Source organism: Haematobia irritans, chromosome 2 (assembly GCF_050003625.1).
Source record: "Haematobia irritans isolate KBUSLIRL chromosome 2, ASM5000362v1, whole genome shotgun sequence".
NCBI lineage: Eukaryota > Metazoa > Arthropoda > Insecta > Diptera > Muscidae > Haematobia > Haematobia irritans.
In genome coordinates this window covers 148,318,805-148,336,877 of record NC_134398.1, presented here as the reverse complement: position 1 = coordinate 148,336,877, position 18,073 = coordinate 148,318,805, and the positions used below count along the sequence as shown (strand labels likewise).

General features: G+C 28.7%; 1 protein-coding gene across 1 annotated transcript in view; it reads right to left on the bottom strand.

Annotated features, from left to right (window-relative positions):
- Positions 1 to 18,073, bottom strand: part of Nos (Nitric oxide synthase) — a 441,191-nt gene that overhangs the window by 10,294 nt on the left and 412,824 nt on the right. Inside the window, exons 16-17 of the mRNA XM_075296574.1 lie at positions 11,329 to 11,453; positions 6,294 to 6,360 (exon numbers count right to left, since the gene is read on the bottom strand). Of these exons, the coding sequence (XP_075152689.1) occupies positions 6,294 to 6,360; positions 11,329 to 11,453 (192 nt within the window). The remainder of the gene's footprint in view (positions 1 to 6,293; positions 6,361 to 11,328; positions 11,454 to 18,073) is intronic.

Here is an 18,073-nt window from a genome sequence, read left to right as displayed (position 1 = left end):
CTCAGATCGACTCAGAATTTCACCATGACCCAGAATATATATACTTTATGGGGTCTTAGAGCAATATTTCGATGCGTTACAAACGGAATGACAAAGTTAATGTACCCCCATCCTATGGTGGAGGGTATAAAAATAAATTTAACTTCAACAAATAAGTTAAGTTTTTCCAACAAAAATAAATTAAATTTAGCGAAAATTTCACCCTAACAAATTTCCTTATTTTAGCAGCATCCTTGGCTCAGAATCCATACCAAAATACTTAAGGCAAGGTTAAAATCTTTGGACCCAAGTAAACTTTTTTTGAGTGTATTTTTGTTTTAATATTTTTAAGTTAACAAAAAAAAACAATTATTTTTACTTGGAAATAAATGAGATCTGTATATTATTTTATAAAGACTAGAACTAAAGATAAAGATAACTTTCTAAAAAATTTCTTTCCGCACCTTTGACCAAAATCCTTAAGGGAAGGTCAACATCTTTGGATCCAAGTAAACTTTTTTTGTGAGAAGTAAAAAGTATGAATATCCTTATCTACCAACATCTAAATTTATTTTTGAATATCATATTGTCTTAACGAAATTTGATGAAATTTCCTATATATAAGAAATATATATATATATTTCCTATATATAATTATTTTAAAAATTTCGGTTAATAAATGTGAGTAATAAAGCCAGCTGACTTTCGCCCTTACTAGATGTGTTTAATAGACGACAGAAGATGTCATTCATTTTGTTCCCCAATAATTCCTATCCCAAAGAAGTTCCAATGGTACTGTTAACTTTAACTTTTCTTGAAACACACATATAATAAACTTGCTTCACAATGAGCAATTCATTCGAACGTAAATGTGTGTGTGTGTGTCAAAATGCACGATTGCATACGAATTCGTATAAGGACATCAACCAACTTCAAAGTTCATGTGTGCGTAACACAGTGATTGCGTGGTTATTTACTTTGCTCAACCAAGGCACCTGACACTTTAAATAAGAGCGCGTGCGGGTGTGCGTGCGTGTGTATTATGTGGGAGAAAGGAGTTCGTTCGTATGCAAGTGGCTGTGTCGTGCATGTGTGACAGCATTGACAAAAGTTTGTTTTGGTTTGTTGAGCAAATGTTGCATAAATATTTAATAAGGCTGGTTAAAAAAAAATACAAAAGAACAGCGCGAAAGTAGGAGTTCATTATGATGCTCATTTTTGAACAAGGATGAGAGATCTATTGGGTCGAAACATTAGTTCGTACAGTTTTATTTCCATAGATTTTTTTTTCAATAATTGTATCTCCATAGAAAATTTTGTCAAAATTTTATTTTTATAGAAAATTTTGTCAAAATTTTATTTCCATAGAAAATGTTGTCAAAATTTTATTTCTATAGAAAATTTTGTCAAAATTTTATTTCTATAGAAAATTTTGTCAAAATTTTATCTCCATAGAAAATTTTGTCAAAATTCTATTTCTATAGAAAATTGTGTCAAAATGTAATTTCTATAGGAAATTTTGGCAAAATTTTATTTCTGTAGGAAATTTTGTCAAGATGTTATTTCTATAGAACGCCAAAACTATGTCATATCTTGAATAGTGACCAAAATCAATGGAATGACAAAAGTTTTCCCTGTTCCTCCAGGTGCGTCCAGGAAGAATAGACTACCTGTATTATTGTCCACCGCTTGCATTAACGTTTCGTATACTTGTTCTTGCTGTTCATTCAGCAACGGCGCATTATTTCGAACGAATTCCTGCAATGTATTATCAACATTGTATTGCATTCTTGGTTGAATGCAGCGTGCATCGATCGATTCATTCCTACTTTAATCAGTAGCTCTTTGCAATAGTCCAGCATTGATCCTCAATCAGAATCAATCCTTCATGGTAGATTGCATCGGTTATTTGTATGTCAGAATTATTCCTTTGAACGCGCAATTATTTGATAACAAAAGCAACTGCGATGAATTCAAATTATAATTTTTTGTAATGTGCGCTGCATGTAAAATAGATTTCCTGCTTTTCCGTTCAAACTTTTCTTGAATTTTCTTTGCTATAAACGTCACAGAGACCGAGACCTTTCCAACGAATGCAAAACCGGTACGTGCGTTCTGGAGTCATTGCGTCAGAAAGGAAAACCCGACTTATTTTTATACCCTCCACCATAGGATGGGGGGTATATTAACGTTGTTATTTCGTTTGTAACACATCGAAATATTGCTCTAAGGCCCCATAAAGTATATATATTCTGGGTCGTGGGTGGTGAAATTCTGAGTCGATCTAGCCAGTGTTACTGTTGGAAATTTTGAAAAAGTCGCAAAAAAAGTCGCATACTCAAAAAAAGGTCGCACAAAAAAGTAGCATAATGATAAAAAAAGCCGCATACATTTGTGAAGTATTTTTATTACAAAAAATCTTCTATAAATCACAACAAAAACAATAAAGGAACCCTCCCTTTAACATAAAGAGATATTTTAGCAACTTATTGTATCATAAAATCCAGTAAAACGTAAACCTGCAATAAATAAAAAATTGATTTTTTTCTCCTTCCTAAAATTAGCAGAAATGTACGAGAACGCCATCATGTGCCAATTTACTATCAGCCAATTAAAAGCATTTAAATCAATTACAAAAAACAAAAATATTTATTTTTTATACTACACTCCTTCCTAATTGACTCTGTGAAATATATTGCACCTATTATTTGTTTATGGCTAACTCTTGGAAGATTTTACTGGGGAAAAAATTCGTAGCAAAAACTTGCAACTTATCTTTACCTCAAATTTCAAATTTGATCTCACGGAGGACTCCAGTAAATATTTTTGATAATTATCAAAACCGTAGAAACACATGTTGGTCTTTGGTCGAAACTGGGTTAGAATCCATGACCCTTTGTATACAAGGCGGTGGCTTCGCGTAAGGCGCACGGCGATGAATTCCCACTTATAAAAATTGCTTACAATTTAAGCACGCATGCATGCGACTAAAGTCGCACATTTTCAAAAAGGTTGCAAAATGCGACTAAAGTCGCACAACGGTAACACTGGATCTAGCTATGTCCGTCCGTCTGTTCGGCTGTCCGTTCGTGTGTGGAAATCACGCTAACTTCCGAACGAAACAAGCCATCGACTTGAAACTTGGCACAAGTAGTTGTTATTGATGTAGGTCGGATGGTATTGCAAATAGGCCATATCGGTCCACTTTTACCTATAGCCTCCATATAAATGGACCCTCAGATTTAGCTTGCGAAGCCTCTAAGAAAAGCATATTTCATCCGATCCATCTGAAATTTGGTACATGGTGTTGGTATATGGTCTCTAACAACTATGCAAAAATTGGTCCACATCGGTCCATAATTATATATAGCTCCCATATAAACCGATCCCCAGATTTGGCTTGCGGATCCTCAAAGACAAGAAAACTTCATCCAATCCGGCTGAAATTGGGTACATGGTGTTAGTATAGGGTCTTTAACAACCATGCAAAAATTAGTCCACATCGGTCTATAATTATATATAGCTCCCATATAAACCGATCGCTAGATTTGGCTTGCGGAGCCTCAAAGACAAGCAAATTTCATCCAATTCGGCTGAAATTTGGTAGATGGTGTTAGTATAAGGTCTTTAGCAACCATGCAAAAATTAGTCCACATCGGTCCATAATTATCTATAGCTCCCATATAAACCGATCGCCAGATTTGGCTTGCGGAGCCTCTAAGAGAAGCAAATTTCATCCGATCCGGCTGAAATTTGGTACATGATTTTGGTATATGGTCTCTAACAACCTTGCAAAAATTGGTTCGCATCAGTCCATAATTATATAGAGCCCTTATATAAACTGATCCCCAGATTTGGCTTGCGGATCCTCAAAGACAAGAAAATTTCATCCAATCCGGCTGAAATTAGGTACATGGTGTTAGTATAGGGTCTCTAACAACCATGCAAAAATTAGTCCACATCGGTCCATAATTAAATATAGCTTTCATATAAACCGACCCCCAGATTTGGCTTGCGGAGCCTTTAAGAGAAGCAAATTTCATCCGATCCGACTGAAATTTGGAACATGGTGTTGGTATAGAGTATCTAACAACCATGCAAAAATTAGCCCACATCGGTCCATAATTATATATAGCTCCCATATAAACCGCCTCCCAGATTTGGCTTGCGGATCCTCTTGCAGGAGCAAATTGCATCCGATTCGGCTGAAATTTGGTACATGGTGTTGGTATGTGGTCTGTAACAACCATGCAAAAATTGGTCCATATCGGTTCATAATTATGTATAGCCTCCATATAGGTTAAAGTGGCGGACCGATTAAGATACAGGCTCACTTAGACTATTCAGTCCATTGTGATACCACATTAACTAAAAGTACGTATTACATATGGACACTTCTAGTTTTAACCGCTGAACCTTCTCGATTATTTCCTTCTGTTGAACCAATCACATTGTTCCAAAAACATTAACAGGCTGATTCAGTTAACGTTTTCCAGGCCCGCCAGTAATCTAAAGCTATATGCCCCCAAAAATTTGCTTACATCTTACACAAAATGCAGGACACTCACACAAGAGGTGTTTAATTGATTCCTTTTCCTCCGCATCATGACAGCTCATACAATAGTCATTATACTTCGCGCCAATAGTTTTTGAAAAACCGCCTATCAGGCAGCGACCAGTTATAGCAGATATCAGGAGTGATATCTGACGTCTCGAGAACACTAGCATATCTAGTGTGCGGTTTAAGTTTAAATGGGGCCATATTTGCTTGGTGTCGTTACAACCCCTGCAATTCTCCCATCGAACATTTGCCATCATAACAGCCTTCTCACGCAGTATGAGCTCGCAGGTAGCCAGAGGCACACCAACAGATTCTAGTTCCCCTGGAATATGTAAGGTAGTCCCTAAACTCGCCAACTCATCCGCTTCGCAGTTCCCCGTTATGTTCGTATGGCCAGGCACCCATATTAGGTGAATATTGTACTGCTCAGCCATTTCATTGAGAGATTTACGGCAGTTAATGGCCGTTTTCGAGTTAAGGAACACAGAGTCCAAGGATTTTATTGCAGGTTGACTGTCCGAGTATATATTATGCCAACATTTTTTGGAACATTACTTCTCAGCCAATTCGCCACCTCTCGGACTATCGACTTACAAGAAGGTAGTGACTCCAAATCGCGATGATAAACAAAATACGACGGCCAAAGCGCGACCCCGGAGGCTGTACACGACGATGCTGACGAAGTGACTGCGTGGTAATGGACGACGAAACATACGTCAAAGCCGACTACAAGCAGCTTCCGGGACGGGAGTTTTATACGGCACATAAAACTGTCAACGTTCGCAAAGAAATATCTGGTTTGGCAAGTCATCTGTACCTGTGGCTTGAAAAGCAGCATCTTCATAGCTTCCGGGACTGTCAACCAAGAAATTTACGTGAAAGAGTGTTTGAATAAACGTCTGCTGCCTTTCCTGAAGAAACACGGTTGTTCCGTACTGTTCTGGCCGGATTTGGCATCTTGCCATTACGGTAAAAAGGCCATGGAGTGGTACGCCGCCAACAACGTGCAGGTGGTTCCCAAGGACAAGAACCCTCCCAACACGCCACAGCTCCGCCCAATTGAGAAATACTGGGCTATTGTCATGCGGAACCTAAAGAAGACAAAAAAAACTGCTAAGGACGAGCAGCAGTTCAAGGCAAACTGGCTTTCTGCGGCGAAGAAGGTGGACTAGGTGGCTGTACAAAATCTGATGGCAGGTGTCAAGCGTGAGGCCCGGCAATTCGGATTTGGAAAAGCGAAAGCCTAACTGAATATTTTTCCTGAATTTTATACTAATTGAACTTGAAAAAGAAATTTAATTTAATTTTTTAAATAAACGATTTCACCGATTTACACGCGTTTTCCCTTGACCAAATTTTGATCATATCACCCTTTATTTTGAGGATCGAGCTGTGACCGTAACTTTTTTGCGACCACTTTTATGGATGGCAAAAAAAATTAATTTCGCACGAATTTACATTTTTCCTGTGTATATTTTAAAATCACTGTACCACTATTGAATAGTTTTCTGAAGAGGACATATGCACTTCTCAGTTACACATATAATTTGCACTTCATTTTATATGATTTTCTGAGTAAAATAAATTATCTTCATCAGACTTGTGTACATTTTTATAACCAGAAAAAAAGAACAAAAAAACAACAACAATGTAGAAATATGGTACCATATTATGTTACATTGTTCCATACCATGCCATTGGTGAACAATAGAGAATCAACTATAAAACAAAATATGATGAAGATCATACTTACACGTAACGTTAGTAAAAATGTCTCAACTTCCGCTTCCGTTTTTTGTTCTTTGCCAGCAATGCATTTCCTATAACCACAGAGAATCACAGCCAAATGACGACCACGATTGTATGGATGTAGTTGACGGAGATGTTGATGATGAGGAGGCAGGATGATGCACACACGCCGTGATAGCCATGAGCAGTGTGTGAAAAATCAAAAGATAGAAAAAAAATATCCCAAGGATTCCAGGATACCAGCAAGTAGAACGACCATCATTCATAGAATATGTCATAGTGAGTGAGCACATATGCAGCAAGAACATGAAAGAAGAATGAGTAACAACAATAAAGGTAAGTAAGATAAGAGATAATTTTTTTTTGCTTTTATTTTGCAAATTTATTATGTATATTTGTTTGAATTTATTTGTTTTCAAATAAAAGAATAACGAGGAGAAAGTTTCTTCAACTTAGGTTTTTAAATGAATATTTTCTTATTATTTTCTTAAGTATAAGGTTCTTTTATTTCTTTGGTCTCTATTGTTCACAAAAGTTGAGACAAAAGTCTTTTTATTTCCACCACCATAATAAGTTTGTCATTCCATCGAAATCGATAGATTTTCTACTATAGTAAAGATCGTATATTCTCGATTAGGGTATAATAGTAAGACGGCCTAGCGATGTCCGCCTGTCTGTCCGTTGTAATCACGCTACAGCCTTCAATAATGAAGCTATCGCATTGAAAAGTAGCACAAAATCGTATTTTGTCTGCAGGCAAATACATTGGGGCTATATGAAAACATGGACCGATATCTACAAAATTTAGCATATTTTGTTATGGACTTCAACTTTTTAGATTTCTAACTTCAAGCAAATCGGATAAACATTGCATTTAGCTTGTCTTGAAGAAGACAATGGAGATAATATTAAAACCCGTAGATTTCCAAAATTTGATTTTATAGACGATTTTGACAAAATTTTATTATTTAGAAAATTTTGTCAAAATTTTATTTCCATAGAAAATTTTGTCAAAATTTTATTTCTATAGAAAATTTTGTCAAACTTATATTTCTTTGGAAAATTTTCTCAAAATCACATTTCTTAGAAAATTCTTTAAACGTTTTAATTCTATAGAAAATGATGTCAAATTTATATTTCAATACAAAATGTTGTCAAACTCATATTCCCTTTTAAGGCCCTACATTCGAAGCAGATGACTACCTTCTTGTCGTCGGTAATGCTTAATCCTGAGGTGGTTCTTTCTCGACGAAAAAAAATTCTATAGTAATAATTTTGCCAAAAGTTTATTTCTACAGTCAACTTTGAGTCTGTAGAAAATTTGTCAAAATTTTATTTATATAGAAAATGTGTCAAATTTTTTATTTCTATAAAAAAATTTTGTCAAAAATTTATTTCTACAGAAAATTTTGTCAAAAATTTATTTCTACAGAAAATTTTGTCAAAAGTTTATTTGTAAAATTTTTATTTCTAAAGAAAATTGTGTCAAAATTTTATTTCTATAGAAAATTTTGTCATAATTTTATTTCTGTAGCAAATTTTGTCAAAATTTTATTTCTATAGAATATTTTGTCAAAATTTTATTTCTATAGAATATTTTGTCAAAATTTTATTTCCATAGAAAATTTTGTCAAAATTTTATTTCTAAAAAATTTTTTGTCAAATTTTATTTTTATAGAAAATTTTGTCAAAATTATATTTCCTTAGAAAATTTTCTAAAAATTACATTTCTCAAAAATTTTGTCAAAATTTTATTTCTATAAAAAAATTTTGTCAAACTCTTATTTCCTTTTAAGGCCCTATTTTCGAAGTATACCACTACCTTCTTGTCGTCGGTAATGCTTAGTCCCGAGGTGGTACTTTCTCGACGAAAAATAAATTCTATAGTGAATTTTGTCAAAATTTTATTTCTATCGAAAATTTTGTCACAAGTTTATTTTTATAGAAAATTCCGTCAACATTTTATATAGAAAATTTTGTCAAAATCTTATTTTTATAGAAAATTTCGTCATAATTTTATTTCTGTAGAAAATTTTGTCAAAAGTTTATTTCTACAGAAAATTTTGTCAAAATTTTATGTCTATAGAATATTTTGTCAAAATTTTATTTCTACAGAAAATTTTGTCAAAATTTAATTTCTATAGTAAATTTTGTAAAAATTTTATTTCTATAAAAATTTGTCAAATCTTTATTTCTCTAGAAAATAAAGAGAAAATTTAGAAAATAGAAAATTTTTAAAAAATGTTATTTCTATAAAAATTTGTCAAATCTTTAATTCTTTAGAAAAATATTGTAAAAATTGTATTTTTATCGAAAATTTTGTCAACATTTCATTTCTAGAGAAAATTTTCTCAAAATTTTATTTCTATAGAAAATTTTGTCAAATTTCATTTCTATAGAAAATTTTGTCAAAATTTTATTTCTATAGAAAATTTTTTCAAAATTTTATTTCTGTAGAAAATATTCTCAAATTTTATTTCTAGAGAAAATTTTGTCAACATTTTATTTCTAAAGAAAATTTTGTCAAAATTTTATTTCTTTAGAAAATATTGTAAAAATTGTATTTCTATAGAAAATTTTTTAAAAATTTTATTTCTATATAAAATTTTGTCAAATTTTTATTTCTATAGAAAATTTTGTTAAAATTTTGCATCTATAGAAAATTTTGTATCTATAGAAAATTTTGTTAAAATTTTGTATCTATAGAAAATTTTGTCAAAATTGTATTTCTATAGAATATTTTGTCAAAATTTTAATTATATTTTGTCATTTTTTTTTCTTTACAAAATTTTGTCAAATTTTTTTTCTTTACAAATTTTTGTCAATTTTTTTTTTTGTTTAGAAAATGTTGTCAAAATTTTATTTCTATAGATAATTTTGTTCTGTCCAATAAGCTCGAATAAATATTGTAATAATTTCTAGTTTAAATGATTTGGACATTGAACCAGCCTGCATTGATATCAGGCTAACATAAAAATAGATAATTTTATTTCTATAGAAAATTTTGTCAAAATTTTATTTCTATAAAAAATTTTGTCAAAATTTTATTTCTATAGAAAATTTTGTCAAAATTTTATTTCTATAGATAATTTTGCCAAAACTTTATTTTTATAGAAAATTTTGCTAAATTTTATTTCTATAGATAATTTTGTCAAAATTTTAGTTCTATAGAAAATTTTGTCAAAATTTTATTCCTACAGCAAATTTTGTCAAAATTTTATTTCTCTAGAAAATTTTGTCAAAATTTTATTTCTATAGAAAATTTTGCCAAAATTTTATTTCTATAGAAAATTTTGTCAAAAGTTTATTTCTGCAAAAAATGTTGTGAAATCTTTATTTTTATAGAAAATTTTGTCAAATCTTTATTTCTATAGAACATTTTATCAAAATTTTATTTCTATAGAAAATTTTGTCAAAATTTTATTTCTACAGAAAAGTTTCTCAAAATTTTATATCAATAGAAAATGTCGTCACAATTTTGTTTCTATAGAAAATTTTATTTCTATAGAAAATTTCGTCAACATTTCATTTCTAGAGAAAATTTCGGCAAAATTTTGTTTCTATAAAAAAATTTTTTTTTCAAAATTTTATTTCTATAGAAACTTTTGTCAAAATTTTATCTCTACAGAAAATGTCAAAGTTATTTCTACAGAAAATGTCAAAATTTTATTTATGTAGAAAATTTCGTCAAAATTTTATTTCTCTAGAACATTGTAAAAAAAAAAAATTTATAGAAAATTGTGTCAAAATTTTATTTCTAAGAAAATTTTGTCAAAATTTTATTTCTATAGAAAATTTTGTCAACATTTTAATTATTTCTATATAATTTGATTTCTATAAAAATTTTCTCAAACTTTTATTTCTCTTGAAAATTTTTACAAAATTTTATTTCTATAGAAATATTTGTCAAAATTTTGTTTCTATAGAAAAATTTGTCAACATTTCATTTCTAGAGAAAATTTTTTCAAAATTTTATATCTATAGAAAATTTTGTCAAAATTTTATTTCTATAGAAAATTTTGTCAAAATTTTATTTCTATAGAAAATTTTGTCAAAATTTTATTTCTATAGAAAATTTTGTCAAAATTTTATTTCTATAGAAAATTTTGTCAAAATTTTATTTCTATAGAAAATTTTGTCAAAATTTTATTTCTATAGAAAATGTTGACAAAATTTTATTTGTATTGAAAATTTTGTCAAATTTCATTTTTATAGAAAATTTTGTCCAAATTTTACTTCTATAGAAAATGTTGTCAAAATTTTATTTTTTCAAAACTTTATTTCTATAGAAGCTTTTGTCAAAATTTTATTTCTACAGAAAATTTTGTCAATATTTTATTTCTATAGAAAATTTTGTCAAAATTTTAATTATATAGAAAAACCTGTCAAAATTTTATTTCTATAAAAAATTTTGTCAAAATTTTATTTCTCTAGAACATTTTGTCAACATTTTATTTCTATATAAAATTTTGTCAAAATTTTATTTCTATAGAAAATTTTGTCAACATTTTATTTCTATATAAAATTTTGTCAACATCTTATTCCTATAGAAAATTTTGTCAAAATTTTATTTCTATTGAAAATTTACCAAAATCGGCAAAATTCAATTTTGTCCGACCATCGGACCAAATTTAAAAATTAAGAATTTTTTAGGCTAATTTTGGCTCGAATGAACCAAAATGCCAACCCTGCTGACAATTTACCTCACTTTGCTTCTTGATTATTATTTTTCATTGCGAGTCCTTTCTTATCGCAGATTGTAATAATAGAAATTACTGAATATCTTATTGCAAAATTACTACATTTAACCAAATGTATTATAAGGCTTTGTGGCATATAAATCAGCTATTGTGATGAAATTCTTGAATGGAAGGTCTTTTGTATGGAGCATTCTGGCATTTGCAACTTGACCATCTTAGTATTAATAAAAGCCTCTTATTGCTTCTTAGTGAGTATCCACAAATATACACTCTCTCACATACACATTAACATTTTAATTCTCCAACTACAACTACAAAGATTTATTCATAATGACTTACCTGATTGTTTGATAGACATGTTCGGCCATTGTGACATCACCACAAACATAAATGTGACCACGTTGTTCCACAATTAAATTGTACAATGAATCGAATTCCTGTTCAATCAAATCTTGAACATAAGTCTGGACGATTGTGACGATTCCGTTCCGTTCAGTGAAGGAAGGATTACCCATGTATAGGTATTCCATTTGTAGTGGTGATCATTTGAAATTTGCAACAATATGTGAATGAGCAATGTGTGTATCATCAGTGGCAAACACAAGCCAGTGGACATAAGTAATTCCATGAATAAGAAGATATTATCCATATAAAGATGCCCAGTGGCCATCAGTACCATATAGGGTCCCCCACCGGATGTAGAAAGATTTATAAGATGTTGATATTAGGTTGCAAACGATGACCACCACCACCACCACCATGTTGAGGATGTTGACAATGATGATGACAAGTTGGTGAGATATGTGCACAAGTCCACAAGTATTGTGTGGTGCAGAATAAGTCCATTCCAGCAGGAGAAATCCAAAGAGTTGATGATATCATATTGGGTTCCCAAGAAGAGGCCAGCGGGAAGAGACGATATTCCATCAATGATTGTAGCAATGAAAGTGAATGCATTCGGAAATAAATAAAAACATTTAACAAGAAGAAGCAGAAAAGAAAAGATGGAAACGGAAACTGTATTTATTGACCATTTCTATTCATTCGACTGTATATTATATTGAGTTGTTATGTATACTAAGGATATTGAATGTAGTTCTGTTGCATATTACGAGGTAGGATTAATTGGGAATATAAACTTAGTATCTTACTATTATCTGCTAACATTCAATACTTGATATTTATAAGCATTTTTTTGGAAATTTTAAGGTAATTAGTTTATATATGATCCAGATGGCTTGAGATAAGCTAATTTCTCTAATTTAGTTGACATTTGAGAGGTAAATTTTAATTTAAGTAGTATAAGAAACGTCTTGTGAAATTGAAAATTGATCACAGATTTCTAAGCAGACCCGGTAAGATTCCTTTTGAAAATTGCCCCAAGATTTTTTGCTTTATCCACAATTTCAATTTATGTGCATCCTAGTTAAATGGTGACAGTATCATCTATGTCAACATTTCTGTTGCCGATTATAATTGGCTTTGACTTAATAGGATTAAGTAGTAAACATTCCTTTGAGGCCCAATTCAGTATTCGTTGCAGGTCTACGTTGAGATTTGATACACCAGCACGATTGTCACAGTTGGTAGAATTCTACCACAAATGGTAGATATTTTACTGTTTGGTAGATTGGTAGAATTTTTAACCCTTTGACGACGAATGGGACATATATGTCCCATTTCGTATTTCCGTTGTAAAATCTACATTTATCAAGCAGTTTAAAAACAAAATAGATTCTATCGACGCAGAACACATGTGGCTATTAAGTTTTAACTTTAACTTGGGGTATTTGTACGTACTTTGTGTGTGAAAAATCTAAAATTTTTTTCACTAAGTAGTTTTTTCTATATCTCAAGTATTGGTTGTCTGAGGTGGCTGTATTTTTGGTTTAATTTGTATCAACTCATCTTCTATTGATAACGGTTTAAATAAACTAATTCGGCTACATAGTTTTTCTAAAAAGGTACCGACACTAGTGGGACGTACATGTCCCAATCATCGCCTAGCGTAAGAAAAATGATCAATCAACAGAATGTGGGGAATGTATGGAAACCCATTACTATTATTACCCCAAAAAATCTTAAACTCTTTTTGGCTTATAGGAAAAATAAAAACTTTTTAACAATAAATTTTGCTTTGGGAGCAAGCTTACACAAAGTGCTCAAGCACGCATGGACAAATTTTTTAACATATTGACGACACTTTACTTAGTAAATAGGTGTATTTTGAATATGAATTCGCAAGAAAAACATACTTTTATCGAGCGCTTAATACTTCGTGGTCAAAGGGTTAATGTTTTGGTAGATTTTGCAAAACATTTCTCCCCAACTAAGAGGTACTTCAATTTTCTTCAGAATTAAAATTTTGAAAAAAAAAATTGAATATTCAAATAAAATTTTGAGAAAATTTTTACAGAAATAAAATGTTGACAAAATTTTCTACAGACATAAAATTTTGATAAAATTTTCTATAAAAATAAAATTTTGACAAAATTTTCTACACAAATAAAATTTTGACAAATTTTCTATACAAATAAAATTTTGACAAATTTTCTTTTATTTTTATAGAGAATTTTATCAAAATTTTATTTTTATAGAGAATTTTCTCAAAATTTTATTTTATAGAAAATTTTCTCAAAATGTCATTTTTATAGAAAATTTTAACAAATATTTATTTCCATAGACAATTTTCTCTAATTAATATTTCTATAGAAAATTTTGTAAAAATTTCATTTTTTGACAAAATTTTCTATAGAAATATTAATTAGAGAAAATTGTCTATGGAAATAAATATTTGTTAAAATTTTCTATAGAAATGACATTTTGCGAAAATTTTCTATAAAATAAAATTTTGAGAAAATTCTCTATAAAAATAAAATTTTGATAAAATTCTCTATAAAAATAAAATTTTGAGAAAATTTTCTATAAAAATAAAATTTTGGGAAAATTTTCTATTGACATAAAATTTTGAGAAAATATTCAATAGAAATAAAATTTTGACAAAATTTTCTATAGCAATAAAATTTTGAAAAAAAATTCTATAGGAATAAAATTTTGTCAAAACTTTCTATAGAAATAACATTTTGACAAATTTTCTATAGAAATAAAACTTGGACAAAATTTTCTATAAAAATAAAATTTTGATAAAATTGTCTATAAAAATAAAAATTTGAAAAAATTTTCTATAGACATAAAATTTTGAGAAAATATTCAACAGGAATAAAATTTTGACAAAATTTTCTATAGCAAGAAAATTTTGAGAAAATTTTCTATGGAAATAAAATTTTGAAATAATTTTCTATAGGAATAAAATTTTGACAAAATTTTCTATAGAAATAAAATTTTGACAAATTTTCTGTAGAAATAAAATTTTGACAAATTTTCTATAGAAATAAAATTTTGACAAAATTTTAAATTTTTGACAAAATTTTCTATAGAAATGAAATCTTGACAAAGTTTTCAATAGAAATAAAATTTTGACAATATTTTCCATAAAATAAAGTTTTACAATATTTTCCATAAAATAAAATTTTGACAAAATTTTCTATAGAAATAAAATATTGACAAAATTTTCTATAGAAATAAAATTTTGACAAAATTTCTTATAGAAGTAAGATTTTGACAAAATTTTCTATAGAAAATAAAATTTTGACAAAATTTTCTATAGAAATACAATTTTGACAAAATTTTCTATAGAAATAAAATTTTGACAAAATTTTCTATAGAAATTTGACATTATTTTCCATAAAATAAAATTTTGACAATATTTTCCATAAAATAAAATTTTGACAAAATTTTCTATAGAAATAAAATATTGACAAAATTTTCTATAGAAATAAAATTTTGACAAAATTTCTTATAGAAGTAAGATTTTGACAAAATTTTCTATAGAAAATAAAATTTTGACAAAATTTTCTATAGAAATAAAATTTTGACAAAATTTTCTATAGAAATAAAATTTTGAAAAAAATTTTCTATTGAAATAAAATTTTGACAAAATTTTCTATAGAAATAAAATTTTGATTAAATTTTCTATAGAAATGAAATTTTGACAAAATTTCTTATAGAAGTAATATTTTGACAAAATTTTCTATAGAAATAAAATTTTAAAAAAATTTTCTATTGAAATAAAATTTTGACAAAATTTTCTATAGAAATAATATTTTGAGAAAATATTCTATAAAAATAAAATTTTGTCAAAAGTTTCTATAGAAATAAAATTTTGGCAATTTTTCTATAGAAATAAAATTTTGACAAAATTTTTGATAGAATAAAATTTTTACAAAATTTTCTATAGAAATAAAATTTTGGCAAAATTTTCTGTAGAATAAAATATTTACAAAATTTGCAAAAATTTTCTATAGAAATAACATTTTGACAACATTTTTCATAGAAATAAAATTTTGGTAAAATTTTTCATAGATATAAAATTTCGGGAAAATTTTCTATAGACATAAAATTTTAAGAAAATATTCAATAGAAATAAAATTTTTACAAAATTTTCTGTAGAAATAAAATTTTGACAAAATTTTCTATAGGAATAAAATTTTGACAAAATTTTCTATAGGAATAAAATTTTGACAAAATTTTCTATAGAAATAAAATTTTGACAAATTTTCTATAGAATTAAAATTTCGGAATAAAGTTTCGGAATTAATAAAATTTAAAAACAAATTCTATAGGAATAAAATTTTGACAAAATTTTCTAAAGAAATAAAATTTTCCATTTGTTTTGTTTTGTTATTGTTGGTTTTGTTCTTTAAGCATTGCTGTTGTTTTTTATTGCAGCTTAAAACCATACATTGATTAAACTACAAGTGTAGCTTAAGCTAAACTACAAGTGTAGCTTAAGCTACACTTGTAGTTTAGTCAATGTATGGTTTTAAGCTGCAATAAAAAACAACACGAAATAAAATTTTGACAAAATTTTCTATAGAAATAAAATTTTGACAAAATTTTCTATAGAAATAAAATTTAGAGAAAATTTTCTGTGGAAATAAAATGTTAAACATTTCTATAGAAATAAAATTTTTACAAAATTTTCTAAAGAAATAAATAAATTTTCACAAAATTTTCTATAGAAATAAAATTTTGACAAATTTTCTTTAGAAATTAAATTTTGACAAAATTTTTAATTGAAATGAAATTTTTTCAAAATTTTGGATAGAATAAAATTTTTACAAAATTTTCTATAGAATAAAATTTAGAGAAAATTTTCTATGGAAATAAAATGTTAAGAAAACTTTCTATTGCAATAAAATGTTGACAAAATTTTCTATAGAAATAACATTTTGAGAAAATATTCTATAAAAATAAAATTTTGACAAAATTTGCTATAGAAATAAAATTTTGACAAATTTTCTATAGAAATGACAGTTTGACAAAATTTTGATAGAATAAAATTTTTACAAAGTTTTCTGTAAAAATAAAATTTTGACAAAATTTTCTATAGAAATAAAATTTTCAATAGAAATAAAATTGTGACAAATTTTCTAAAGAAATGAAATTTGGACAATCGGTCCCCGATTTGACTTCTTACACTTCTAGATACCGCATTTTTTTATTAATTTGACTTTGGATTCGGAAATTGAAGTTTGAATCGATCTTCTAGGGAGTATCTGCCATCCTCCTGAAATACTAGATATTTCCAAGTAACTTCCTACGATAGACTTCTCACAGGAAACTGTTATGCTTGATTCATGGATATTTAATATGCGGCACTGCTTTTAGTTAATTTTTGCTTTTATGAGAAGGACGAATTTCATAAATTGTACTTGGATGTACAATTTATACAATAACTCAAATGGCTCATTTTTCTCATAAAAAAATACTTTTTTTCTGTGTAGGCTAAACTTCAGGAATTAAAATTTAAAGATCGATTTGCATAACCTAAAGCGAGGTTGGTATATTCGTTAGGGAAAATTTTTCATTGTTCACAATTCTCTTTCTACTTCATTGAACAGCGACTAAAGGACAAACTAGATTACAATATCTTGTAGAAATCCTCTCACTATATTGTTTGTCACAATTGAATGTATGTATTCCGATGGCCACCGTAACACACAATAGAATATCTACTCACACTGTTTTTTTATGCTATTCTCTAAGACCCAACTAGATATCCTTTTCCACTTTCGCCTTTTCCTCTCTTGGAGTTTTCGTCCATATCCTAGACCGGTTCTTTGTCTACTCTCTATAAAAATACGTTTTTATTATTGGGGTAAAGGAAATAAATATAGACAAGACATATTGTGGGAAAACTTATATCCGCCATTGGATCTATAGAAAAATGTTCGTCTCCACCCTGAGGAGGGTGATGAGGTAGAAAGAGTGTCCTTGGACCATGACAGATGAAAGATAAAATAATATCGTAATGATTTCAAAGTATCACAAAACAACAAAAAAAAAAGCAGACAAGAGACCCAGAGATAGGATTTAGATATGATATTGAAAATAGTTTTACAGAAACGACAAACGACGATGATACATTAAACCACTCAACCCTCAATGAAGACAAAAAAGAGCTAAGCTTCTATGAGCTTCAAAAGAAAGCTATACTAAATAAATTTCAATGCATTTCGATGACATTTTGTAAAATGAAAATACATCGCCAGTGGCGATAGTGGAAAAATATATTGCTAAATTACATTTGGCAAAAAAAAGTTTTCCAATAAAAAGGAGTTTAAAAGCATTTCGAAAAGCTGTGAAGGAGGAAGAAGGTTTCACTTTATGTCTTACAAAAAAAAGATTCAGCACCTCGGAAGTAGACCAAATTGTTTGTTTGGATTTGGTCTTCTTCCAAAGAAATAATCCAATCATGTTTTGACTACGAGCATTTAAAGGGTGATACGGTCAAAATTTGGTCAATATAAACTTGACGTATTTCTTTCAATTTTGCATTTAAAAAACCTGAACACCCCCCATTTTGAAGGTGTGTGTGTGTAGAATGTTGCTCCTATTTTGATTTTGGAATTCACTCTTCAGTTGTCAAAATGCCGTCCCAGCAAGAAGAGCAGCGTATCAAAATTTTGCTCGCGCATCGCGAAAATCCGAGCTACTCGCACGCAAAGCTGGCAAAATCGCT